General features: G+C 46.4%; 2 protein-coding genes across 2 annotated transcripts; one reads left to right on the top strand and one right to left on the bottom strand.

Moving 5' to 3' along the window:
- Positions 1 to 631: 631 nt before the first annotated feature.
- Positions 632 to 21040, bottom strand: ogfod3 (2-oxoglutarate and iron dependent oxygenase domain containing 3). The gene is made up of 9 exons (XM_080021507.1): positions 20873 to 21040; positions 20240 to 20466; positions 18104 to 18179; positions 17955 to 17997; positions 17184 to 17248; positions 16073 to 16129; positions 15661 to 15814; positions 14072 to 14195; positions 632 to 924 (listed from the first exon to the last, which is right to left on the bottom strand). Exons 1-9 carry the CDS (start codon positions 20938 to 20940, stop codon positions 758 to 760), a joined length of 981 nt encoding a protein of 326 aa, XP_079877633.1. The 5' UTR covers positions 20941 to 21040; the 3' UTR covers positions 632 to 757.
- A 165-nt stretch (positions 21041 to 21205) lies between these two features.
- On the top strand, positions 21206 to 27139 carry hexd (hexosaminidase d). Its single transcript, XM_080021749.1, has 11 exons — positions 21206 to 21522; positions 21619 to 21734; positions 21987 to 22074; positions 22547 to 22711; positions 23112 to 23295; positions 23411 to 23482; positions 23607 to 23805; positions 23898 to 24059; positions 24169 to 24276; positions 24366 to 24455; positions 24545 to 27139. Exons 1-11 carry the CDS (start codon positions 21436 to 21438, stop codon positions 24744 to 24746), a joined length of 1473 nt encoding a protein of 490 aa, XP_079877875.1. The 5' UTR covers positions 21206 to 21435; the 3' UTR covers positions 24747 to 27139.
- The last annotated feature ends 59 nt before the right edge of the window (positions 27140 to 27198 follow it).

Here is a 27198-nt window from a genome sequence, read left to right on the forward strand (position 1 = left end):
CTAAAAAAAACTAACAGACAGGAAATGGAATTTCACGCAGGCATTAAAAAGGGCACCCGAGTCTTGGCGTCACATCTTCTATTTGGAAACATCGTTTGTTAAGTTTATTTTTCTGGTTCATTATTAGGTTTATTTATTTTTTTGTTAATTGTTAGGATTATTCAATACTGGGAGGGTTTTTGGATCTTCCAGTTCATTTTTGGGATTGTTGTATTTAATTTTCTTGTATATTTTTAGGTTTTTGTTAATTTTCAGATTTAGGATATATCATAGGGTAAGTTATTATATATTGCCAAAGTTCCAAGGTCCATTGCTTATTTTTAAGTTTATTATTGAGTGCTAGGTTCCTTTTTTACTGTTATCTTTTTTTAGCTTTACATTATATTTTAAAATGTCTGTTGTTAGGATGTTAGGATGTTCTAGGTCATTTTTAGGTTTATTGTATATCGGGAATTTTTCTACAGATTCATAGGATAATTGCATAATGCAATAATTTTTTTTATACTTTGTTATTATTGACTATTCTGGATGAGCTGCTGTGAGACAGCAATTTCCCTCCGGGGATGAATAAGATATCTATCTATCTATCTATATTCACTCACCCCCTTTCCCCATTTCCTCTCCTTCCGTCTCCTAATTCCTTTTCTCTCTATCCCCGCTCCCTCTCTCTGCTACAGGGATGGACCAGAGGAGGAGGAGGAGGAGGAGGAAGTTGTTTTTTGGGCATGCACACGGCCGCGGCCGTGCACGTGGAGCCTCAGGGCGAAGCGTGGGCGGGGTCCGCCGCGGGGTCCACGTCAGGGTCCTTGATGGCATGCGCCGGGTCGCAGGTGAAGGACACCGTGATGGCGTAGCGCGTCCCCCATGCCACCTGCTCCACGCGGTGGAGGTTCTCAGAGCCTGACGAGAAGAAGGAGATGCGACCTGAAAGAAAGAAGGGAGGGAGGTGTGGTTATTGTGGATGGGGAGAAAGTCCCTCCAGCAACGAGTGATGGGACAATACAGACGATCATGTTGATAAGAACGGCAGCGCACACACACACACACACACACACACACACACACACACACACACACACACACACACACACACACACACACACACACACACACACACACACACACACACACACACACACACACACACACACACACACACACACACACACACACACCAGTTAGAGTCGCTGCCTCGTTATTTAAGGAAAATAAATGCATTAAAAAATGATCTAACCCGTGTCCAAGTCCAAAGTAAATGAACAAGTTAAGGTGTAAAAAAAAAAAAAAAGACTTTAAATGTTATGTTTACATTTTTGAAAAAGATTAATTAGTGTACATCAGACATGTATATGTGGTAAAATGTATTTTATTAAAAAAAGAAATGCAACACAAGCTACTTCATTAGAGAGAAATCTGCTTTACTGTTTCTAGAGACCTCCCATTAGAGCCAAAAAATGAGGTTTATTTAAAAAAATAATAAAGAGTGCAAAGAAAACTTTTGAAGCTTGTTTTGTACCCAAACTTTGAAGTTCTTATATAATAAAGGGGTTATTCCATTGTACAAGTTTGAATGAAAATCCTGGCTCACGCCCCAATTTATTTGTTCTGCACTCCCCAAGGCGAAAGCTGGAGCCCCGTCGTGTGTGTGTGTGTGTGTGTGTGTGTGTGTGTGTGTGTGTGTGTGTGTGTGTGTGTGTGTGTGTGTGTGTGTGTGTGTGTGTGTGGGTGTGTGTGGGTGTGTGTGTTAATCCCTGGGGCGTGTCGGGGGAATTCAGCGCTGGGGAGTTAAGTAATGGAATTAACAATGAAGAACCGCAAAGAACGGAGAAAGTGAATAAAATAAACAATCATATAACGCACCAACAAAGGGAGACGGCACGAGAAAAAGGAAGGAAAGAAAAGACAAGTAGGGCATTTAGTAGAGACGGGGGGAGCGGGCGATAAAAGTTAATTTGGCGAATCGTCTCAGTTCAATCCTTCCCGACTGTTTATGTCTGTGGAGGAGCCAGAGAGATCGGCGGCTCCAGCGCCGGTGGATTAGCGGCAAAACACGTCGCTGTTAAAAATGATAACCATCCCGAGGACGAGGGGAGGTATAATTTTATGCCGTCGACTCGGAATTTGACTGCGTCGACGTTCCCTCTGACCAGTCCTTAAAAAATAAAATAAAAACGTCTAAAAAGGGTCTATAAACTGGTTTTTACTGTATGGAAACACTGGCCATCGGCGAATCGCATGATCTAGTTACTTCAACCGCTAATCGCAGGCTCTTGGACGTATGTACACCCCGACCGTCTCACTCCTTCGGGGGATTTAAAGAATCGTCTCGCAAACTAGAAAGGCTGGATTTACAATTGGATTTTAGAACGGGACAGATGCTATAAACACAGCAAAGAAGTTTCAAACGGATGGAATTACCGCAGAGTGCGTTGGCCAACTATACATGGACATTCAGCTCACCGTTCAAGACAAATAAATAAATAAAACGATGCGGACATTTACTGAGAATTTCCTGAGTTTTACAACTTAGTGACATTTGAAGCATGTTCTTAGATTCCTGTGCCGCCTGTATTTTGCAGTTGTGGAGTTGAACGAATCCCCATTACACATGAAAAGGTCCAAGTTGCAATGTTTTGTTTGCTGCTAAACTGTCCTTAACAGCGGCAATGAGTTGTGGCTGTCAGCAGTTCAAGGCTGCACATTAAATAAAGGCTGTTTAAATTCATACAGGTATCCAACAATATTTCTCCACGGTGCCAGCCTGACGATTATCCAAACATACAGCATGCTTTCATGGCTTTGCCCATTGAATCAATCCTTGATCGCAGACATTTCCATTGAACATTACTCCCCACACCTTTCCAATCCAAACCCTAATCTAGGCGCTATTTAGGGGAACTCTCAGTACCTCCCCTACACCTACACCCCTTCTCGGACATGGGACTGCTCTCCACCTTCCACAACGGGCTGAGGACGTCACGGGACGAGCTCTGCATCTCCGCTGGCCTGATGCTGTGGAACGCTCTCGCTCCCTTGAGGTGAGCGGCGCACCCCCTTCAGGTCTTCACAGCCTCATGACGGTGCTCCACTGAGAGTAACCTTTAACCACCCTGGACCTTGAAGCATTTCCACTGTCGATAGACACCACTTTCATGTGAGCAAATAAAAGAATGATATCGCTCTCGCCACAAGTTCGCGCCTCGCTTTACTGTTTCTTTTTATTTCATGCATTTCAAAAGACCAGCCATTCATAGGTGGTTTGAAACACAATCCTAACCAAATTTCAGGGCTGGATCTCAGTGGGGCAACTCAAAGTACTTCTGAGAACTACATTATTATTATATTATATTATTCATTATTATTTGTCTGGCCTGCAGCTTGCTGCATGGGTTCTGTAAAATCATCGGCACTAAGCGTACTATGGCACGGCTATGTTGTTACCAGAGCAACTCGTTTTGACAGGTCAACAATGCCTGAGCACACAAATGCAATCTATTTATAAGACTATGTGACCTTCCCCAGCAGACTGCTAACAGCTGGTTAGGGGTCTGCTAGGTTCAACCCATAGCACAGACTCATTAGCAGAAAGAAACCCACAACACTTATCCTTATGGGAAAGTGGTTCTTAAGTCAGCCCCAGTTTCTGAGATAAAGAAGCTTTTCAAAGAAGCTTCTCTCAGCACTTTTGGGGTAGAAATCGCCTCGCGAATTCTCTGCTGATGCGCATCGAGGAAACGTTCTACTGTTCAGCCGTTCCCACATCTTGAAATAAGTTTCCACAGCTAATAACGTGGTTGAAAGAAGGAGTGAATGGGGCGGAAACTTCCTGCGCGCTGGCTACGGCAATACAGATTATTGATAAGTATTGTGGACATTATATGCTGGCCTAAGGATTTAGGAATGGAAATAATGTCGAAGAGCAGCAAAGCTCTACCTTAACAAGTGTAATTACTGCACCAGAGGCTCCTTTTAAACTCAAGATTGACACCAAGATAAAATATAATTATAAAAGCACCCTGGTAGGGTACATCAGGTATTTTGATCATATCCTTTTCGCTACTATTCTATTTCACCATTCAGCTCATGTAGCAGCTCTGTAATGTAATTCATCTAATTAAAATGGCTCCTGCATACTCCCACTATGCAATTTGTATTAGCCAGACGAATCAGAGATACGTGTCATGGAATGGAGCTTTGATTTTCCCCTTTAACAAGGTCTTCCACTGCAGACTTCAGAGAGCATTGTGGAGGTGCGATTTATGTTCACACAAAGTTGCTTTGTGACTCATTCTTTGCCCAAAACCCAAGGTTTTCCCCTGGTGAAACCTTGCCGGCAAAGAGGACTTGTACAGCTGTGTGTGAATGCCACCCATCGATTACAGTGCATAGTTCACAGTGGATTTATGGATTCTTCCCACACAGCCATAATAAATTAGAAGAGGATTAATCGCAGGGTGCACATTATGCCCTCAGGGGGACAGTGAGTGGGTGCTTTGGATGGGGCTCTTTCAAGCACAACAATAGCGATCATCAGATGTTTGAAGGTCAGGCAAGGTGCGAGGAGATGGGGGCTGAATGCTCGGGGGAATTCTATGGGGAACCGCGCTCAACAAGACCTGGATAACGATGGGATTCTAGAGGAATCCACGTGGCTGCGAACCGAAAAACCCAGGCGTGAGAGGAGGAGAGCTGAAGCAATTTCTTCTCCACATTGCATGTTATTTACATTTACAGGGAATAACTAATGTGATTAAAAAAAAGTATATCTCTACCTCGCAAACACCTGAGGATAAGTGTGGGTTTGTCTACAGTACATGCAGCTATTTGGTAATACACCCATATATTTGGTAATTGGATCATGTTGTTCAGTCACCTCTGCACTGAGGGCTACAGGACATGTGGGCTGCCACAGAGCCCTGGGTGCTCGGGATTTTACAGAAACTCAGCCAGCGAGGGAGGGATAGAGAAAGAGAGAGAGACAAAAAGGCTCAATACAGATCAATGCAATTTGGCAGATTTACAGGCGGCAGGCATGTCTTGTAGGACAGAACCGTCTGAGAACTGCACCCGTCATGGATCTTCCGAGTCGCTGCTCTCACTGACACGGAGCTAAGAGGCCAAGGGTTGTGTAAATGTGAATGGGATATTCTGTTGCTGCCTGTGGTGTTGAGTGTCCAGACGTAATTGCATTGTATTTCGCGGCAGCACAAGTGTGGCCTCCCGTGGTCAAGAGGGTGGTTGGGGAAGTAGTAGCCATCAAATTCCTCTCTAGCCGTCTAACACTGTGGAGGTAAAACCCCTGCCATTTAGGCCTGTCATGATAACTGCTTTTGTTGGACTATATACTGTATTGTTGCAGAAATAATTGGGATAAACTATATTACTGTCAGTTTAAGACCATCTTTTTTCCACTGATATAATATAATAGCATAATAATGCAAGTGCACCCCTTCAAATAGCAATGAACTTTTACATTTTAAGAATATTCAGACATTGGAATGTGAAAAAAATATATATATATATTCCCTAAATAAATAAAAGAAAAACACAACCAAAACAATAAATAAAATGGACTCTTGGGCTCTGTCAATAAAAAAATGCACTTAAGTTCTCCCGTGGCCAAATCACAAAAAAATAAAAAAAGAACAACAATTAAAATAAAATAAAAATAAATATGACCAACGCGATGAGGCAATGTGCATTTTGGAAATTATAACACTAATTGCTAAATGAGAGCCATGTGAATAAGCACACATTTCCTCCAAAACAGAAAAACCTCCTTAATAAAACAGCCAGGTGCCCATATGAACAACAGCCCCTATCTGCTGCCAAATTGGTATTTTAACTGTTAGGCAGTAAACCAAGACGTTTACCTTGTGGGGCTTCAGGCAGGATCTCTCTGGGGTAACAATGTTGCCAGCTGTGCTGAACACTCTCTCTGAACCAGTGCTTCATGCACAAATGCACATGTGATTTTGTGCTAACTTGGCTATCAAAGGAAATCTTCTCTGATTATTACGCCACCACATCAAGGAATTCGATGATAGAACGGCCTGCACTCATTTTGGTACAGCGAAACAGCCTGGGTCAGACTTAGCTGGGCTCTTCTATTCTGGAGGTCACTCAGCCTGTTCTTCTTGGCTGCTGGAGGTTCAAATCCATCATTTCCCGCTGCAGCTTTACCACAGCTCTTACCACTGGCACTTCCTTCTTCTGCTTTCATGTCTAGAAGTTCTTGGGCAAGGATGTTTCACATCATCCAAGACCTCTGCATCCTCCATCCTACCACGAAACCTCGGATCCAAGATGGTAGCCTTTCTCAGGAGGTCTTGGATTTCAGGTGGCTTGTATTTCCCCATCAGTGTTCTCTCCTGCAATGTTTTCCTTTATCTTTGCTGTCAGTGCAGTGTCATTTGGGTCTGGTGATAAAAGTTTTGACTTTAAGAAGTTCCAACACAGGCTTTACTGAGGACACAGTGACATATTTTTCCCCTGAGAGAACATCTGTGAAATCAACCACTGGCTTCGTTGCTGTATTAATGGATTCCAACACAGAAACATACTGCCAGATTGGGTTGAGGTGGCCATGTTTGTTTTCTTATCGCTGGGAATTGCTCCAGCACACTCGCTATCATGTTTTGCTTGGTGGCCCTTCGTGTGGCGACATCCTGTGGGAAAGACAACATTTGTTCTTTTTCACAAGTTCTTCTATATCAACATTATCTAGGCAGCCGCCATCAAGCCCAGCAGGACCATAACTAGACATGCCCTGGCGACCTTGCACAGGGACAGCGTGCGAGCTGCAATGACCACAGCCAAACCTCCTAGTCGGAGTCAGCCGTGCACGCATCGACCATGAGTCCAGATCGAGACCGAAATACAGAGCGCGCTGGGCTGGAACCAGAGCACTCTTTTTTCCAACTCACCACAAAACCCAGGCTGTGGAAATGGTCAAGCAGCACCCCAGGGTGGGAGTGTACCGTCTCCTTGGACCCCGCTATAATCAGGAGATCTTCCAGATATGACAGAACCTTTATTCCCTGTGTGCGCAGAGGGGCAACAGCTGCCTCCACACAAATAGTGAATATTTTGGGAGCCAGAGAGACCGAACGGGAGAACATGATTCCCGTACACTCTATCCTTGAAGGCAAACCTCAGATATTTCCTGTGACTTTCCACAATTGGTATGTAAAAGTAAGCATCTTTTCAAATCAGTCTCCCCACTTTGATCAGGAACCATGACAACAGCTGAGTATTCCAATACTCAGAATTGCAGTGTGTTAAGATTCGAAGCAGAAGCTTTCTCAATGTATTGTTTAAAATTCTCAGATCCAGAACTGGTCTCATAGAAGAGCAGTCTTTCTTTGGAATGAGGAAATATCTGCTGTAAAAGCCGCAGTTTCTCTCCCTGTCCACTACCAGCTGAATGGCGCCCTTCCCCAGCAAAGACTGAACTCCCCTTCCAGGATGGAGGACGTTGAGTTCAAGACTTCCGTCTGTGTGACTCCAGTGAACGCTGGTGGACGCAGGGCGAACTGCAGTGCATAGCCCTTACGAATCGTCCTCTCTAACAAGGGGGAAACTGCGCATGCGGGTCTCCACACACTCACACAAGCGGAGAGGCATGCTCTGGTTTCTGGTAGCGATGGCCACATTTTCCGGCCACATTTTCTGGGCAGGGAGGCTCACACTTCCCTCCCCACCTTCATGTGTTTGGTGACATGTCCCAGCACAGGGGGCCTCTATATACACACTGGGAACACGCACTGGAGGGACAAAGGGGAAATGAACACTGTGTGTGTATTTTGTGTACATTAACCGCACGGCTTTCACTGGCACTGGAATTGGTACAGCGTATGTATTTTTGGTTCTTAAACTAGAGGTCGAGCCGACGGTCCAGCAGCATGAATCCACTCTCCGTAGAGGCCCACACCCTCCTGCCCCTAAATGCCGAAGCCTGCAGCTGCTGGGTACGGCTGAGAGGATTCCTATTCCTGCCCCTTCCGATCCCATCTGGGCACACGATGATCTTGGAGGCTGTCTGGATCCCAACTGCTCCAGTGATGAGCCAGGGTTTCACCGGGGCTCCCAGCACGGGGACCGGGTTTGTCAGGGCATTAAGCTCCTCAATGTCACCCACTCCTTCTGCTTCCGCTCTAACTTATGGGTCATGTAGTCCACAATGAGCCCGAACTGGTCAAACAGCTTCACCAGAGCATCCAGGAGCCTGGTCTTTTCCTTCTCAGAGATCTCAGATAGGTTGAGCCACAGGTGCTCCATCACCACCAAAAACATCAACACGTGCCCTGCATCCTGCGCTGCACCTTTGGCCGTCGTGAGGCAGAAGTCAGTGGCCTTGCACAGTTCTACGTAGGCCTTGGGGGTGGCCTTTCCCTCCAGGTCCCATTAGAGCCTGGCCTGGTAGGCCTGCAGCAAGCAGACATTGTTATGCCTGCCCCACAGCCTTGTAGGATTTTTCAGCCAGATTAGCCTTCAGTCTACACGCCTTAGACAGTAGCTGAGGCTTTTCTGTGGTGAGGGAGGGGCATTAGTGCACAGCTACCAATTCCTCCAGGGGGAGCATAGCCAGGTATCCCAACTCCAGCTTGGTGTCCAGGGTCGACCACTAGCTGAACTGAGGGGCACCCCACGACAACCTTCCCTCCTTGGTGAAATCCTCCAGCAGCGGGAAGGGATGTGGGTGGGGAGGCCGATCCCCAGCCTCTGTTAAATACACCCCAGACAGCATGCAGGGAGGAGCGGGTTCGGGGTCTGCCCAACGAATCCCCAGCTTCACCACAGCCTGCTCCAGGAGGCGCAGCAGCTCCTGGTGAAAAGGCCCCTGGGACAGGAATACCATGTGCCTCCTCACAGGCTCTTCTTCTTTCCCCTTCTTCCCCCTCCTCCTCCACCACTTTGGAGCCCCACTGGGCTGCATGGAAGTCCCACAGCTCCTGGTGCGTGGCCAACTCCTTCTGATCCACCATGCTGAGGGAGATCAAGAGAGGCGGTGGAGCGTGGCCTCGAAACAAGGCCCAAGGACCGGCAGCCAATTCCTCCTCTTCACCCTCCCCCAAGACGCCCTTTCTGCAGTACAGGGATGACTAGGAAGGGAACCGAAGATGTCGGCCCGATGGCGGAGTACTTCCAGCGGCAGAGTAGAGAGGTCAATGCAGAAGAACAGGTCGGACAGCGCTGCCTCCGTTAATGCATGGCCGAGACAGCGGACACACAACGTGTGAGCATCCCTGCAGGACTTGAAGACATGTGGGGCTGCAGCACACAAATGTCCTCAAGTCCGCAGCCAACATAATAATTCCTTAATTTTCCCCTTCTTCATTTCAGAAAAGAGGGCTTGCTACCAACAGCGAGAGACAGCAGAAGACCTGCTGAGAGAGGTGAATAAGCAAAGAGGAAGTATGACAGGCCCAGATGACCCGGTATTTATACTGGGGGGTGAGCCATATGATGGGTGCCCGAGTGCCCGACTCACAGCCTGTCAAGGCCAAGTTGAGACTTGGTTGACTTAAAGGGGCTTTCAGCATTATTCTGTGGAGCTGTCTGGAGACAGCTTAAGGCATAGTAAGAAGTCGAGTTTGAAATGAAGTAAAACGTTATCTTCATGTGGTTCACTATCGCTGTGTCTGTGTGTGTGTGTGTGTGTGTGTGTGTGTGTGTGTGTGTGTGTGTGTGTGTGTGTGTGTGTGTGTGTACTATATGTAGGAGCTGTCTGAGCCCCATCCACAGTGAAACTCCTACACAGAGAGGACAGAAGTAGCTCGACCAGAAATTATAGCAAAGCTCCGCATAGTTTTTTTCGGTTCATTCGGCTCAGTTACATTAATTTGTAAAATGGTTTACACAACGCAATTAATACATTATTTATTTGAGGATTAAGAAAAATGTCTCTGATTTTTCGTAAACCTTAATACAGATTTGTAGATTGTAATATTTATTGACCAAATGTATTCATTGCAGTATATGGATTTGTGAATTGTGACATAATTCCTTCCTTAATGTGTTTTTATTAACTTTGAAACATGCAACATTTTGGCAACATTACGTCATTTAGCTAACATTTTTTTTTCAAAGCCATCGCCAAATATATTTTTCCATAAGTTCATATATAAGGGGAGTAGTTATGGAAATTAAAAAACAGACTGATGTTACAAGCAGCAGAAAGCAGCAAGATTTTTTTAACGTAAAAAGTGACTTGAACGCAGCATCTGTGGGGGTAACGGTGGCAGAAAGTCCACCGTGGATTCTAGCGTAGATAAAACTCAGCCAGGTACTATGATCGTGGTCACTGTGAAAACTCCAAAAGATAAGGAAGAGATTGCAATTTCGGAGGATTCTTCTGTCGCTGAGGTACTGTTTAGGTTTTGTCACGTTGATACTCGGAGCAGCGACATCGCTCCTCGGCTCCTCTGCTCTTAAGTCTTATAATGGTAGGGAAAACCCTGCTGATTTTTCTGGCATAATGTTGACTTAAATGTTGGTGACATTGTTATGTAAACAGAACGGGAAATTATCGAGGTCATGTCCATATATCGTACGATAAGTCGTAAAGTAATTATCGTGACAGGCCTACCGCCATTAGCTCCTCCGATAGGCAAGGGAGCCTCACAGCCTCACACCCACCAACCCACAGACCAACCCAGACATCCACCAGTGAATCCTCTGTATCTGCCTTCCTAAATCATGCTGCTTCTTATCTCTGTGCCAGTTCCAGCCTCTAACCCCAACCCTACCCTCTCTCACCTTCCCCCCGGCCTTCTCCACTCACTACAGTCCACTCCACACTCACTGGTCCATCAGCCTTTCTTAAGTTTTCACCTTGTTCTCTCCATTTCATTCCGCCGCTGTACACAAAGCTAAAGCAAAAGTCCTGGGAACAGGCCTTCCGAGCTCGCTTCCAGACCAACTGTGAGAACATGACGTAACTCCTCCCGTGCAGTATGATGTTTATATGACATGATACAGAATATTGTGTTTTTTCTGAGTCCCGTGTCAAAACAAGTAAAAGAAAAGAAGCAGAACAGCAGAGCACGATTGGAGACCCCCCGCTGTGGACAGACGGAACAAAATGTCTCTTCGACTGCACTAGCTGCGTGGGAATCCGCCTGCTGCTCTGCTTGAAAAGGACACTGCTTTCAATTTAGTTCAATTTAACAAGTCAATCCACAGAGCTGGCCTTAAAATGGGGTTGCACTGAGGATATAGACAGATACCTGGATAGCAAACAGTTCGACCATGTATAGAACAGAGAGTGGAAGACAATACTGTTGGGATAGCATTCCATGTCTTGACCTTCACAAGTTATGAAACAACTTGGATATCACTACGTCCTACTTATAGATATACATCCATAAAAACTCACTGAGAACTTTATTAGGAACATCATACTAATACTGGGTAGGGCCTCCCTTTGCTCTCAAAACAGCCTCAATTCTTCTTGGCATGGATTCCACAAGATGTCTTTCTGGTCCATGCTGAGATGATTGCATCATGCAATTCCTGCAGATTTGTCAGCTGTCTTGCTGCAAATATCCTGTTCTATCACATCACAAGGCGTTCTATTGGATTCAGATCCGGTGACTGCGAAGGCCACTGAAGAACATTGAACTCATTGTCATGTTCATGACACCAGTTTGAGAGGACTTTTGCTTTGTGACACGGTGCATTATGCTGGAAGTAGCCATTAGAAGATGGCCAATTGTGGCCATGAAGGGATGCACATGGTCAGCAACAATACTCACATAGGCTGTGGCATCGTAGCGAAGATGGATTGGTATTAACAGGCCCAAAGTGTGCCAAGAAGAAATTCCCCGCACCATTACATCACCACCAGCACCGCCAGCCTGGACTGTTGACTCAAGGAAGGTTGGTTCCATGGATTCATGCTGTTGGTGCCAAATTCTGACCTTACAGTACCATCTGTGTGCCTCAAAAGAAATGGAGATTCATCAGAACAGGCTACGTTTTTCCAGTCTTCAAGTGTACAGCTTTGCTGAGCCTGTGCCCACTGCAGCCTCAGCGTTCTGTTCTTGGCTGACAGAATTGGAACCCGACGTGGTCTCCTGCTGTTGTAGCCCATCAGCCTCAAGGTTCCATGTGTTGTGCATTCTGAGATGTTGCTCATCACAACTGTACAGAGTGGTTATCAGAGTTACCGTAGCCTTTCTGTCAGCTCCAACCAGTCTGGCCATTCTCAGTTGACCTCTCTCATCAACAAGGTGTTTCCTTCCACAGAACTGTTCCTGACTGAATGTTTTTTGTTTTTACTAGACTGAGTACACACTTCTGAGGAAACCCTAGAGACTGTTGTGCATCAAAATCCCAGGAGATCAGCAGTTATAGAAATACTCAAACCAGCCCGCCTGGCACCAACAACCATGCCACAGTGGAAAACACTGAGATCACATTTTTTCCTGAAGGTTGATGTGAACATTCATTGAAGCTGCTGACCTGTATCTGCATGATTTTATGCACCGCCGCCAAACGATTGAGTGATTAGGTACTCAATAAGTACTGAATAAGTAGGTGTACAGGTGTTCTTAAGAAAGTGCTTGGTGAGTGTATAAGCTATGGAAATGTAATATATTCCAGAAAACGTTAAGTGTTGTTAAACAAGCTTGCAGTATTTTAAATATGCTTTAGAAGACAAATTGAAGATCCTAAAGAGGCAATTTTGGAAAGAAAAATAAAAACGCTCAATGCTCTTCCAGGAAGCAGAGAGCTGGTTCACCCTCCCTCCATTCCACCTTGATCATTGCCAGTCAAACTCCCAGATTAGTATCTCAGGGCCGCTCTCACAAGAGTCAAAACCTGTCAATCAAGATGCTCAGGAAGTGGGGGGGGGGGGGGGAGAAATAAATAAAAAAAACAGAAAAGATGCTGGTATCATTATGCAGGCGGAGACTCTTATACACCGGGCGTCGCGCTCTGAAATAAAAGCAAGGTGAGGGGTAGTAGCCGCAGCGCTTCAGGTGTGCTGGTCCCGTCCTGCGGCAAAATCCCTGACGCGCTCTGACTGCGCTGATGGATGGAACCCCGGTGAGAGAGAGAGGGAGAGACGCACTACATAATTCATTTTCATTCATCGCTCAAACCAACTCCCTTCACTTTCCTTCTTTGTTTGCCCTATACTCTAGACCAGCGGGGGGGGGTTGCACTCATGGTGCCCTCTCAGTACGATCCTGAAAGCTTTAAGACACATGCATCCTGATGTATCTGCCTGAGTGGCGGTGGGTCGCCTCAGGATGACAGCTCCCCCCCCCCCCCCCCCCCCCCGCTCTTTCTTCCCACAGAGCCTGTGGCCAGCACACCGGGCTACTCTCTCATCTCTGTTATCCATGCACACGAGTCCTTTTTCCTGCTCGGGTCCATACGTCCATCAAGCGGAGTTCCATCAGAATAGGTTGTTGGCGAAATGAAAGATGGAGGACGGGGGGGGCCGGGGTGATACAGTCAGGGCCTCATTACCTGTTTTCGCTCAGTCTCCAGAGTCTCCACCAGGCCTCCAAATAAGTAAAAAAAAAATATCTATCCTTGTATACCATGTACACCGAACAAAAATAATAAATTGGAGTCTTTTGATCAACAAGAATTGAGGATTTTTAGCTTTCCTCAACTTTATACTTTAATTTCTAAATCTTAAGTTGAGAAAAGATTTAAAAAAATATATAGAGATCTTCAATTTGAAGCAATTTTAAGGTTTAAAGAAAAAATCAAATAGCTCTTTTTTTGTTCAGTGTATTACCATAGGCCTCCCACGTAGGAGTGAATACACTGATGAACCTCTCAAGGCGGCAGTTTGCTAATCATCCATTTATCCAGGATTGCTCAATGCTTTCTGTTGCAAGAGCTCAAATCAGCGCAGGGGTTTGTTGAGAGTGTTGATTGTGTTGATTTAGTCTGAGGTTGGCGGGCTGTCAGGTATAATGTTGTTGTCCTTTCACAATGATCATGTAAAAGGATGAAACAGATTAAACGGCAGCCGATGCTGCTGCTGCCGCTTTGGTTTTATAATTCACGATTCACAATTCACGATTCAGCGGCCGGCGCTCACCGGCCCGGGGCTCCACCGTCCGGTTGCCACCGGCATCCATGAAGATGAACCTGCCGCCAGTGAAGTCGGAGCCATAGTCCGACAGGTAGAGCAAAGAGGTGTAGTCGAAGGAGCCGTAGGTCACCTGAGTGACGAGAAAGAAAGGAGAATGGGAGATAAGATGAGACCAAAAAAAAAAAATGATTAAGAAAAACTATTCCCTAATTAAAACCCGACGGCTTTCCAAAAGCTTTGATTGCTGAGTTTGCACAAATTACATGGATAGTAATCACCGGGAGCTCGAATCAGCTCCAATTAGACTCTAATCTGTAGGATGAGTGAGACTATCGAGATTTTCCTAACATATTCACACACAAGGGAAACAATCATTAATCGTGTGGATATTATGACCAAGCAGGTAAAGCATTAATTAGCATTTATTTACTATAACGCAGACTCAGACCACACTGAGCTATATCACGATATCTAGTCTCATATCACAATATTCATCTTAAAATAAATAATAGAATAATAGTAGAATAATAGAATAATAGAAACAAAAAGTTTAAAGTGGAATGTGATGAGTTTATTGTGGGAGAATATAAACTTTCCAATTGCGATTATCATCCGAACTGACCTGACCAAGAACAAAGACATCAATCAACATGACGTGAGACAAGACGGCGAGGTCGATTGGATTTGTACCGGATAGTACACGGCTAGAAATAGCGCAAACAAATTGAAGGCTCCGCCGAAAGTCTGGAAGCCGGAGGGGAAGATGAGGAGCCGTTCCCCAAACCCATGGACGGTCATTTGAAAGACGCCAACTCACACAATTTCGGGCAATTTGCGAGGAAGACGCGGGGAAAACGCAATCAAACGGAACAATTGCATCTTTCGCCCAAAGGGACCGCCGCCCCGCCGAACATCCCGCTCGCCGCTTAATACTCTAATTCAACAGCGGTTGTCAACGGCCGGTAAGTCATCCAGGAAGGTACTCGACATGTGGCCGAGGGACTACAACGCGATTAAGCGATAATGCGACAAGCTCCGAGCTCCAAAACATCCCTGACACCTGGCATAGAATTTGGGGAAGGCCCTGACGCCGGAGGCCTTCAAACCATCACTTTCAGTTTGAGTGGGACATTGTTCTCGCCACAAAGTTGCAAAAAAAATAACACAAAACACAATCGGGGAACATTGGGGAGAACTAAACTCATTGCCAAAGATACCAGAGACCATTCACATTTAAATGAGGGCAGGGTTGGTCATGTAGTCCCCCTAAATGGATGGGGGTGGTGGGGGGGCCCGGGCGGCCGTTTTTTGTTTTTTTTTGGATTCAAATTTTCCAGCTGTCACAGCGGCGGCGGCGCAGCGGATAAAGTGCTGGAAATTAATACCGCGTCCTCCTCCTCCTCCACAAAAAGACAGCAAACAGGCGACGTTCCAGGAAATGCCAGAGGCAGAATATATATGTAGTGGTGGGACGGACACACACACACACACACACAGACACACACACAGACACAGACACACACACACACAGCTCTGATTCTCCTTTTTGTATGTGTGTGTGTGTGTGTGTGTGTGCGTGCGTGCGCACGTGTTACCTTATCGATGTGCGGGTGCCAGTACTCATCGTGTTGCGTCTTGGCGGCCGTGCTGTTGATCCTGGAGAAGAAGGTGGGCTTGGTGAGGTACATCAGGGATGCGTCCAAACCGAATGTCTCGGCGATCAGGGCTTGGATACGAGTGCGCACGCTCCTGAAAAACGCACGCACAGACACACACACACACACACACACACAGACACACACACACAGATTTGACAAAGGAGTGATGTACGGTGCCAGGAATAGCTTTAAGGAGCGTGTGTCCAAATAAATCCCCGAATTTCCCCCGCTGTGCTTGAGCGACGTGCCATCCACATGATGCTGAGGTACAGCGTATTCTAAAGGACACCGTTCATGATTTTATTGTCATTGTCGTTATTATGTTCTTATGAAAGTCTGTGGAGGTTACCTGTAAAGCTGGAAATCCTCCTTTGTGAACACCTCACTGATCTGATCCCCAAAGTACCTTGGAGCGTGCGCGCACACGCACGCACACACACGCACACACACACACACACGCACACACACACACACACACACACACGCGGGGGGGGGGGGGGGGGGACAGGGCGAGATACAAAATAATCACAATTAGTCAAAAAAAAAAATCAGTCACAGATGGAGAGAGAGAGACACCGTTAGAGAACAAACATCAGTATTCAGAACATGGCGGCGCGCTGTGTAATTAGCCCTGTGGGCACACAACCAGGCTTCCACCAGCCTCAAACTGTGCCCAAACATGTTTGATTCTCAATTCTGGATGATGAAGCAAGCGAGCTGGTCCCCGGGGATTACTGTGGTGTTGCAGGCTATTTGAGGAACAGGAAGTCCCGACAAATAATGAGTCAGGGTGCGACACCTGTTTTGGACCCATAAACCAACATGTAGGTGGTAAATTCTCCCCGACGACAGCAATTACAGAGAGTGTGACAAATGTTCTTCTTTTTTCCCCCCTCTTTATTATTATTATTATTATTATTATTATTATTATTATTATTATTATTATTTTGGAGCCATCATCACTTATTGTATACGTTACAATAAAATTGAGGCCAATCAGAGAGCGGTTGAGGATAAATAAGAACCTTTCTCACTGTACTTTGAAACCTGGTCAAAGTGCAGATATTCCACATTGTATTAGAAAACTGTTTAGTGTGGATTTCAGCATCACATTGGTTCCTTTTATTATATCACAGAGCATGAAGGGTGCTCCAAATGGATCGATTCAAAATGGTGATGTATATCTCAAACCTATTCGACTACATTTCTTGATTCAAAATACATTGAGCAAACATCAATACAACAGTCTTTGGAATACGTCCCGTGACCCCGGGTGCGTATCAAGTGACTCTGGGGTTGAGAACTTCTGGTCTTACAAAAAGGAAGAAAAGGCGGCCTTTAAATAGATGGAAAACATCGTGAATCACTGCTACAAACACCGGAAAAATAATAATAAACAGACAGATAGACAGATAGACAGATAGATGGGTAAATAGATAAATAAATAAAGCATCACACACCTGTAGATGTTGACAAACTGTTTCCCCATCGACAGCGCCCCAGAGTGCAGGTCCAGGATGGAGGCCTGTGAGGGTAAAAAAAAAAAAAAAACAACAACAAAAAAAAATAACTAACATCTAAAATAAATCAACAAGCAGCACAAACAGTCGCTTGGAGGCCACCCCGCTTCTTCCACTCAATAAATAGGCCTAATTTGTTCTCGGAGAACTCGCCCACACACTTCAATTGAGTCAACAGTCCGTAAAGGGTTGTTTGGGTGGCTGCGGGCCAGGCCTGCAGGGGGGTGGAGAGCAGGGTCATCCAGACAGACTGGACGGGAACTGAACACCCACTCCCTGTCTGCCATACTGAGGTCAGTTTAAGGCAGTCACATGTTTGTTGTAGCGCGCTGCCCTCTGGCGGCAGCACCAGGGATCCTTGCAGGTGGGAGTTGAAGAAAATTCTCTCCATTGGAAAACTTTTGTTTCTTCCATTTTCGTTCCGTGAGGGAGCCAGCGCGAGCGATCAGCATCGCTTTTGAATTGATCTGGTATGGAGAGGAGAGCTTAAGCTGTTCACCAAAGAACGTGGGCGCGACTGCCCCGAAAAAACAAGGCTGGGGATTAAAAAAAGACGGGAGATCTCCTTTAAAAAAGGTAAACGGAACAGATAAGCTGTTTTTTTGGGTGAAGGTGCGAGACCACGAACTTCACCCCTTTAACCAAAGCCTAAATAAAGCGAAAACATCCTTTCGGAGAAGGAAGAAAAGGAGATATACGATTTATACTCACTCCTCCCTCTGATCCAGCCAGAGACATCCCCCTCTCGGCGAACCTGAGCCACAGAAACAGAACAGATTTAAAGTCACTTATTGATACGGACGCCGCGTCGCCGGGTCCATCAGACAAGATACGAGATGGAGGTTTTTTTCCCCATTTACCTCATGAGCGCTTGTGCTTCCTCCCTGGTCACCACGTTGTCTACGACGGCTCGGCCACACCGGTGGGGGGTGCATCCTGGGGGGGAGGGACCAGACGGTTGAGAGGGATCGGAAAAAGACGCAGGGGTCCACCCGAAAACGGCATCACCGCTCATCCGGGAGCAAAAGTTGAATTAGCGCGACAGCTGTTTATGGCACAGCGGAAAAAAACGAAACGAGACGAGGGGAGGAGGTGAGACCTTTCACCGAACCGCTCAAATGCCGCACAAGAAAACGATGAATGGGGTCTGTAGTGGGTGTGTCCTAGCTCGGTGAGGTGAGAGCTCGCCAGCTGTGGAAGAGTTTCAAATTCCACTCAAAACTAATTTTGTAAAAAATCAAAATAAATCATTTTAATGATCTATTATGTTTCCAGATTAAAACTACAAGGCTGTAATAATGCATCGGTTCTAGCAGAACAGCAGCTCTGTGTTCATCAGAACAAGCTCAAGTTTGCCAACTATTAGTCGTGAGTCGTTTGACTTTTTTTGGAGATTCGGTTCTCGACGGCTCTGTCAAAGATTATTTATTTCGGGGGAACGCAAAGTGTAAATCCTGAATATGAATTATCCCAAATGCCTCGACCTTTGTCTGTCTTTGACTTGAATTTAGTCGTCAGTAATTATTTTCTCTCCCGCTCTTCAGAGCGACTCCCGACTCCTGAGTCATTTGAGAGGTTTGTTTGCTTGCATCATTAACTATTGCCAGGCCATAATAACAAGCACAGTTCTATGAGTTTGGGATGTTGTTAGTGGTGAACTATGGAACGCCGGTTGCACCAAAACCCCTCGTTCGGGATTAACCCATCAAATTTCATACGTCTTAAGACGGCAGAAAATACCCTGTCAACATGTCCATTTCGAACGTTTTAAGGCATTTCAAATTGGGTGCTACCACTCCGTCGGTTTCCGAGGGGAAACCCTGCAGACAATAATTTGCGAGAGAAAAAAAAAAACAATTCCCCACTCGGCCTTCCTTGTATGACTTGAGGTTAAGAAATAATAGTGATTTACGTGACATTATTAACATCCACATTTTTTTTTTTGTAGGCTACTGGTTACCTATTGAGAACCAATGTCGCTTGTATTCAATATCACACCTGACATTATTAATGGGATGGGGTGTTTGCTTAAGTGCCCACTAGAGGGCAGTGTTACAGCATAAATGGTAACCTGTTGCAGTTTTGAGTAGATCGGGGGAAAATCAAAAAAATGATTTGGTGTCCCGCAAGCCATTCATTTCAAAACCGGTTAAGATCCTTCCTGACTAATGGAGGCATTTTCGGTGCAGCCAAGGGGTATTTCTAAATGTAACGGCGGCGCGAATTATATTTTACATTGTGACTATTATGTAAAAGAAAATCCAATGATATTGTCCTTCGATGAACAGACTGTTGAGGAATCCGTTTTCCTGATCCAAACACCACATTTGTGTTTGGAAAGAAATTCTTACATGATCGAGACGTTCAAAATGACCCGCCACGAATTGACCAACCCAACCCGCCGCCCCCAGGCACAAATGGAGTGTCCCAAACACCCAGTCACATTTGCGTATAAGACACATGACGGGTACATAGCTCCAACGTCCCCGAACTTGTAAGAGCCCACATGGCCCCACGCGGGCACATGTACGGCCCCACGCAGCCCCTACGTCAGAACGTGGCGGGTATGTTGACGCCAGCCAATAGCGTGGAAGCCTTCATGCTCCAACCGCCTCAAGATGTTCAAACTGGACGTGTTAGCCCAGGGTGTATTCTGTCGCACAGATTCAACGTATTAGTGATGAACGGACGCCGAACTCGGGGCTTTGGAGCAATCCACATCCCATCGTTAACAGCATGGTGGTGTGGTCGTGGGATTTGTTCCATTGTAAAAAAAAAAAAAAAACTTTCGGAAACACTGCCCTAGATTATTATACAGGTACATTATTGACAAGACTGCGTTATTATTATTATCATTATTCAAAACATATGAATGCCTTACTTCCAGCGCCCGGCTGGTTTAGTCAAATCCGAGAACAACGCGGCCGCGCGGATTAGGGCCCCGTGTTGACGCGGCAGAGGGAGTCGTCGAAAACGTGGCGCGGGGAGGCACTCACCCGGGTACCGCTTGTAGCTGTCGTAGTCTTCGGAGCACGGCACGGCGTAGACCCGCGGCCGCGGCGCGACCAGCTCTCTGCGGCCGACCAGCGTCTCTGTGACCTCGCTGTCCACGGAGGCCAGGTACAGGGCGGCGGCCGTCGCCGTGGCCGCCAGGCCCCCCAGCAGGAGGAGCACCGGCACCCGGGAGCCCCGCCACGCCGAGGCCTGCCGCAGGGCGTTGCCCCTGGTGAAATACGAGGGAAATTAGATGTTGGATCGGACATGAAATTGCCTTGCCCCATCCGAGCTGTTCTTTTTTTTCGACAGCTTACCGACCACAACTAACGGGCTACACTGGTTCATCAAATCCACAGCGGTAGCTTTCACTTTGGGTTCACGCACCAATCTTTACCTTCTTGCTGGGAATGGCGGACCCCGCCACCAACAGTGGAAGCAGCACGTACTGAAGAGAAGCCCATGCGTAAAGCCAACGCACAAAGTGTCAGCCGAATAGACACGGGATAACTATCTCACACCGGATTTTTCAGTCGGAGAATAAGCTCACGGATTACCACTTTAAACTAATACCGCGGAGGGGGGGGGGGGTGTGCCGGCCCGACGCGTCGACTTCACAGCGGCACTTCACGCACCTCTTGATTTTCTTCTCAATGCCGTTGGCGTCGTGAGCCTTCGCGTTGCCCCGTCGCTGCGCTGTCATTTTGACCCGCAACCTCCGCAGGACATCCAGGCGAACACACGGCGAGGAGGCCGCGACGTGATCTCCTCCCAGGCGGACGGAGTCACCACCACCGCCACCGCCTCACGGTTCGTGCAGGCGCCTCGTTTCCGGGGTGCCGGGCCTCCGGGGTTCCGATTGGCCGGCTCGGAAGCGAAACCTCCGCTCCCATTGGGCCAGGTCCGCGCCCGCGCTGCGACTGGCTCGTCAACGCGGAAGTGTCGGGACGGAAACCCGCACACAGTGTTTAACACGCCGCTCCGAACGGCTACAATGCATGTTCCCAAATAGGTTATTGGTATTTCATTAATATTGAATATCGACACTTCAGAGCGGAATACTCAATTGCCTTTTCGGCGAAGTCGTATTTTGAGAACGAAACATCCCCGAACAGGACTTCACCCTACAGCGTTTGCGTGTTTATTGTTCGCCATATTTGTATTGTTGTTGTGACAACAGTCAAAGATTTGACTCAGAATGAAGTCGTCTCCGTGGCCGAAGGGCAAGAAACTAGTTCACTTGGATTTGAAAGGAGCCCCCCCGAGGCTTGACTACTTCCACAAGGTAAGGTCCCTCAAGCCCTAACCCTCACAGGTAATAGGCAAGGGCTTTCAAGTGGGTTTATGGTGTTCATCTGGCGTTGAATTTGATGGTCCGCAGTCGATTGAGATATTCTCTCAGTTGGGAGCTGATGGCTTACTGGTGGAGTATGAAGACATGTTCCCTTATGCTGGGGAGCTGGAGGTGCTTCAGGCCAAAGACCACCCCGCTTACAGGTGGAAAACACTCACACACACACAAACACAGAAAGCCCTGATATAATAAATAGCATTTGTCTGTGTGTGGTTTGAGTATGCGAATATTATTAAACTGGGACTTGCTGATTGAGCCTTAGTTTAAGACCTTGTAAAAACGACTCTCAATCTTGTAATACCTCCAATAAACATGTTCTGTAATCAAGAACATTTGATAAATGCCATGCCGTACAATACATGTACATATTGGAATAACATACTGTGTTCCTGCAGTCGCGAGGAAATCCTTTCCATCCAGGATGCTGCCAAGGCTAGGGGTCTGGAGGTCATCCCTCTGGTGCAGACATTTGGTCATATGGAGGTGAGACACCTCTCCTAAACCACCCTTTGTGTCTGTTTGGACCTGCCGCTTTGAACATAAACACAGATCTTTGACAGCATGTTTCAATCAAGTTACACCAAGTCAGATGGACTTGTACAGCACATAATCACAATTAATAACAACCTTTACAGATACACATCAAGCAGAAATTAAATATAAAAATGCTGTTACATTCTTCAGCTGGTTTTTATTATTATTTAAAAATCTTAATGTACCAATCCACCAAGTCAAGTACTGTAATGCATTTGATCCTGATTGACATTTTTGAGAATGACTAGGTGTTTCATAGGTGCAGCATGGGTCACATATACCATCGGGATGAAAATCAGCAACTGTAAAATGACAAATAATAGCACGCTTGCTATTCTATCTTTTCTTTGCCAGTATACTGTAAATGATGCCCTTTGTAATGTCCCCTCCTTTTCTCCTCCATTTTCTGTCTATGTGGTAGTTTGTGTTGAAGCACAGGTCTCTGTGGGGCCTGAGGGAGATGCCCCAGTGTCTGGGAACCCTGAACCCTCACAGGGAAGGGGGGGTGCAGCTGGTGATGGAGATGTTGAGGCAGGTGGTGGAGCTGCACCCGGGCCTAAACAATCTGCACATCGGAGCAGACGAGGTGTGCGCTCGTCTTTTTTTTATCTTGGGGGGGGGGAAGAAAACTCAAACTGGGCAAAGTCCAGTTTCTTTATTTCCCCACTGGTTATTTGTGTCTTTATAAGATACAGTGCCAGCCAAAGGAAAACCTTTGCAATACATTGTTAACTGGTATATGGAAGCAATAATCGATGTTGGTCGTAATTCATTTTTAACGAATGGTAAATAAGATGTTCCTATACACTAATACGGTAAATATAATACAATACAGTATAATAATACAGTAAATACAAAAATGAGCATGAATCAACAGGTAGGTTCACGATTTTTTTAACCCAGGCCCATAAAAATGTTGGTTCCTAGTACAAACTCACTGAACGCTTTATTTTCGAGGACTTCTCGTCCAACTTTTCCACCTTCAGGTCTACATGCTCGGCGAGGGGGAGGAGTCAAAGCTCTGGTTGTCCACGTCCGGACGGACGGTGGAGCAACTTTTCTTGAGTCACGTGACCACGGTGGCCAAGATGGCTAAGGAGGCCTGGCCTCACCTGAACATCATTATGTGGGATGACATGATGAGGGGGATGAGCCTGGACACACTGAAAGGTAAAAAGAAGAAATGGAACGTGTCTCTGACTTGAATAGTATCAGTGTGCTGTAACAGTGTGTCTGAATATCATAGTTTATATTGTTGTGCTGTTCTTTTCTCTCTATGTGACAGCAAGTGGTCTGGTGGGGCTGGTACAGCCCATGCTGTGGGACTACAACGCGGCTCTGGATGTGGACCAAACTGGTAAAATATAAATTGCTCAAAATGGCCAGAAATTCAGTTCACGCTGATGATTTTCTTGCCTGAGTTCTTGTACTCTGGTGTTTATCTAGAACTGGGTGGTTCTCATTTCCTCACCTCTCTCCAGTGTCCCTGCTAGAGAAGTACAGTAGCGCTGGTTTGCCAGAGCTGTGGGGAGCCAGCTGCTTCAAAGGCGCCACCTGTGTCCACACCAGTGTGACCAACACCCAGAGACACGTGGAAAACCACCTCCAGTGGCTGAAAGTGGCGGCTGCAGTCTCCCCGGCCGTAAAACTGCAAGGCATCGCCCTAACAGGTTGGCAGAGGTACGACAGAGGGAAGATCTGAATATGCTGCAACCGTTAGCCAGATCTAGGGCTTCACACTTTGGACGAAAACCAGTTGTTTTTTTTGGCAGGTACGATCATCTGTCAGTGCTGTGTGAGCTGATGCCCCTGGCACTGCCGTCGCTAGCGGCCTGTTTGCAGACCCTCATCCAGGGCCACTTTGGTCCCGAGGCTCAGGCCAAGGTCACTGAGAGCCTGGGCATCACATCCATGGAGGTGGAGACCTTGGAGAGGTGAGACCACCACACCTCCTCAATTAGAGTTCATAATTTTCTGCAATACAAGGTGAAGCCATATCAGGGGCTTACGGTGCACTTTAATTTTGCTGTCTGTTCGCCTCAGGACCTCCGTGACCGACTCCCTCTTTCCCGGGAGGATGCTGGCAGAGCTGGTGGTGGAGCTCACATCCATGTTAAACTCGGAGGATGTGCGCCAATTTGAAAACGGCATGTTAGTTTAAGCCAAAACACATGGAGGAATCTCAACAGTAATGCCTTGTAGGACAAGAATTCCACAAATGCTTCCCTCTGCGTTCGCAGGTATGTGCGAGGATGGCTCACGCCCTACCACAGACGGAGGAGGCTGGCCAACCCTCTCATCTCCATGCAGATTCAGAGTCAAGCCGTGATGTGAGCTTGGAGTCACTCTTCCATGGTCACCCCGTGAGCCTGTACACCCCTTCATCATCTTCACCACCTGGTTTCCTCCTTCCCTCCAGGTTCTTGTCTGTGTTGGAGCAGAAAGTGGAGGCGGTTCGGAAGGAGATGCTGCGCCTTTACCCCGACTCCACGGCCCAGGAGTGGATGGAGCAGCACGTCAGCCCCGTGGTGGCTCCTCTGCAGCGGATTGTCGAGGACATCGGCGCCTGTCTGCTGGAGATTGTCCCGCAGGGCGACGGGGCTTCACTGGCCAAGCCGTAAAAGAGGACAGACTAGAGCATTGTTTTTTCCAGAGCTTGCCAGGGGGGGCAGCGAACATTTTTCGAATGCCACTTAAAAGTTATTAAATACTGGTAATACTGGCTTTTGTGTTGCAAGATCAAAATTGCAAGGGCGGTACTAATTCATGTAATTCCCCAGTTACGGCCAGAATAGCAGCTTTGTGTTCATCAGAGCGCGAGTTAGTACAGTAACTCTGAAAGTGACGACTGTTTGCGGTGATGAAAGGTTTGACGCTTTTTTTGAGATTCGGTTTTTCCCGCGTCGCTCAGTTAAGAGTCGTTTGATTTTCCGACTCTTTTTTAGTTTGATTCAGTTGGTGTAACGCACGGCGAGCGAGGGAGGACTTCCTGAACGGTGAATGAGAGTTGCGAGAGTGTTTGCCTCTGAGTTGTTCATGGAATCCTCCCAAGAATAATTTAATTCTGTCAAAATGGTTTATTTTGGTGGAAAGGAAGCAAAGAGTAAATTGGTCGCATTGGTTAGGATCGTGCCAAAGAAACGCCTACACTTTTGGGCTTGGACTCGTGCCGCGGCAGTAAAAAGGTTGCGAAACACTGGACTAGAGGCTATGAAATTTTGAGCTTATGCAGAGTGAATGAATAGTCTGTGCAGCTTCTTCTGATGGGGCCACTGTAAGCCCATCATAATCATAATTATGTGGTTGTCATAGTCAATGAGTGTCTGCGGCCTCCCCCAGGGTTCCAGCGGCTCCTTAAAAAGTCTTAAAGGGTCTTAAAGTAAAGTCTGGGAAATGTCTTAAGTTAACTGTAAATTTGAGGTAGGTATTAAATGTGCAGATGGTGCGTTTAGGGCTGATGGGGAAATTGTAGCGCACAGTGGCCTGTGTAAAAAGTCTAATATTGTGTATTTGTTTGATTAAGTATTAGACAATGAGAGGCTCCGCCATTAATAGGGGGACCATGGGGGTGAAAGCCGTTGAATCCTACATGAGATCTCAAAAGCACCAGCGGTGCGCAGTGGCAACTAGTGGTGGTGGGATATGCTAATGCCCGCATTGTTTGCACAAAGCATACCTGAAAGTTCAGACTCCCTCGCAATTCTTAGCAGTCGCCTTTGAGCAGTTTTGTGTCACGGCCAGAGACACAAAGGGTTGAGGTGTTGTAGGTTCTCCACACGCTGACCATTCATTTCCTGTAAATAGAACGATGACAGCCGTTGTAGCGTTCCGTAGCGTTGTTGCCGCTACGTTCCCTGATTCGGAATATGCAAAGTCTTTCACCTGCAGTGAAAATAAAGCGTTTGGGTAGTGCTACAACCCTGGTTTTACAAATGAAGAACGAGAGCCCTTACTATGCCTTAAGCTGTCTCCAGACAGCTCCACTGAATAAAGCTGAAAGTCCCTGTAAACCAACCAAGTCTCAACTTGGCCCTGACAGGCTGTGATTGGGCCCCCCAGTATATATACTGGGTCACCGCCTGTCATACTCCCTCTGACATATTCAGCGCTTGATCGAGCTGGTCAGTGAGGCCACCGGTAAGAACTCTCATTCTTCATTCATAAAACCAGGGTTGTAGCACAACCCAAATATTTTACTTCATTTCAAACTCGAGTTCTTACTATGCCATATTGTAATACCGATACCAATTCCCTCGACCCCCTCTATTATCAGGAGATCGTCCAGATATGACAGGATTTTTGTTGCCTGGATATGCAGAGGAGCAATAGCTGCCTCCGCGCAAATAGTGAATGTTTTGGGGCCAGAGAGAGACCAAACGGGAGAATCCAAAACCTGTACGCACGTTAAAGTGTCCCCCCGTCGGGTCGTTCTAAATAGGTAATCAATGTTTGATTAAAATGTCTCAGGTCCAGAACTGGACTCAGAGAAGAGCTGTCTCTTTTATTTTATTATTTTTATTTATTTTTTCAAATGAGGAAATATCTTCAGAAAAAAAAAAAAGTTTCTCCCCCTGTCCACTACCGGGTGAATGGCGCCCTTCTCCAACCAAGACAAAGAGTTGATGTTTCAGGATGAAGAACAATGAGTCCAAGACCTCCGTCGGTTTGACACACAACGGTGGACTAATGGCAAACTGCAGCGCTTTTTAAAAAATAATTAATTTTTTTGATTAACGAGAAATTTGAGGTCTTCAAAAAGGTCTTAAAAAGCATTGAATTTCACTTGGTGCAAAGAACCCTGTCCCCCTTATTTCCAAACTGCAGTTGAGGAATTGAATAATGTTGATTTTGTTTTGTTTTTTCCTTTGGTCTGTGCTCAGATGCAGTCTGATGTACATGCTATGACAGCATAAGCCCTTTGAATTGATGGACTGAACAATTATATACAACATTTTTTTTTTTTTTTTTCATTTAATGTCATAAGTAAAAAAAAAAATAAAAAACGTCAACTTCTCTCACACAAGATACATTCACACTTCACCATCAACCCCCAGCGATCGATCCCTGATTCCC

This window comes from Zeus faber (genome assembly GCF_960531495.2).
Source record: "Zeus faber genome assembly, chromosome: 20".
NCBI lineage: Eukaryota > Metazoa > Chordata > Actinopteri > Zeiformes > Zeidae > Zeus > Zeus faber.

What these genes read in the sequence shown, in the direction of transcription:
- ogfod3 (XM_080021507.1), bottom strand. Translation starts at nt 20,940, where the DNA reads ATGACAGCGCAGCGACGGGGCAACGCGAAGGCTCACGACGCCAACGGC. An exon ending in CAGCTACAAGCGGTACCCGG is followed by an intron (nt 18,180 to 20,239) that starts GTGAGTGCCTCC and finishes CCTCCCCCCCAG; the next exon opens with GATGCACCCCCCACCGGTGT. An exon ending in TGGCTGGATCAGAGGGAGGA is followed by an intron (nt 17,249 to 17,954) that starts GTGAGTATAAAT and finishes TTACCCTCACAG; the next exon opens with GCCTCCATCCTGGACCTGCA.
- hexd (XM_080021749.1), top strand. Translation starts at nt 21,436, where the DNA reads ATGAAGTCGTCTCCGTGGCCGAAGGGCAAGAAACTAGTTCACTTGGAT. An exon ending in GCCCTAACAGGTTGGCAGAG is followed by an intron (nt 23,806 to 23,897) that starts GTACGACAGAGG and finishes TTTTTTTGGCAG; the next exon opens with GTACGATCATCTGTCAGTGC. An exon ending in GAGGTGGAGACCTTGGAGAG is followed by an intron (nt 24,060 to 24,168) that starts GTGAGACCACCA and finishes TGTTCGCCTCAG; the next exon opens with GACCTCCGTGACCGACTCCC.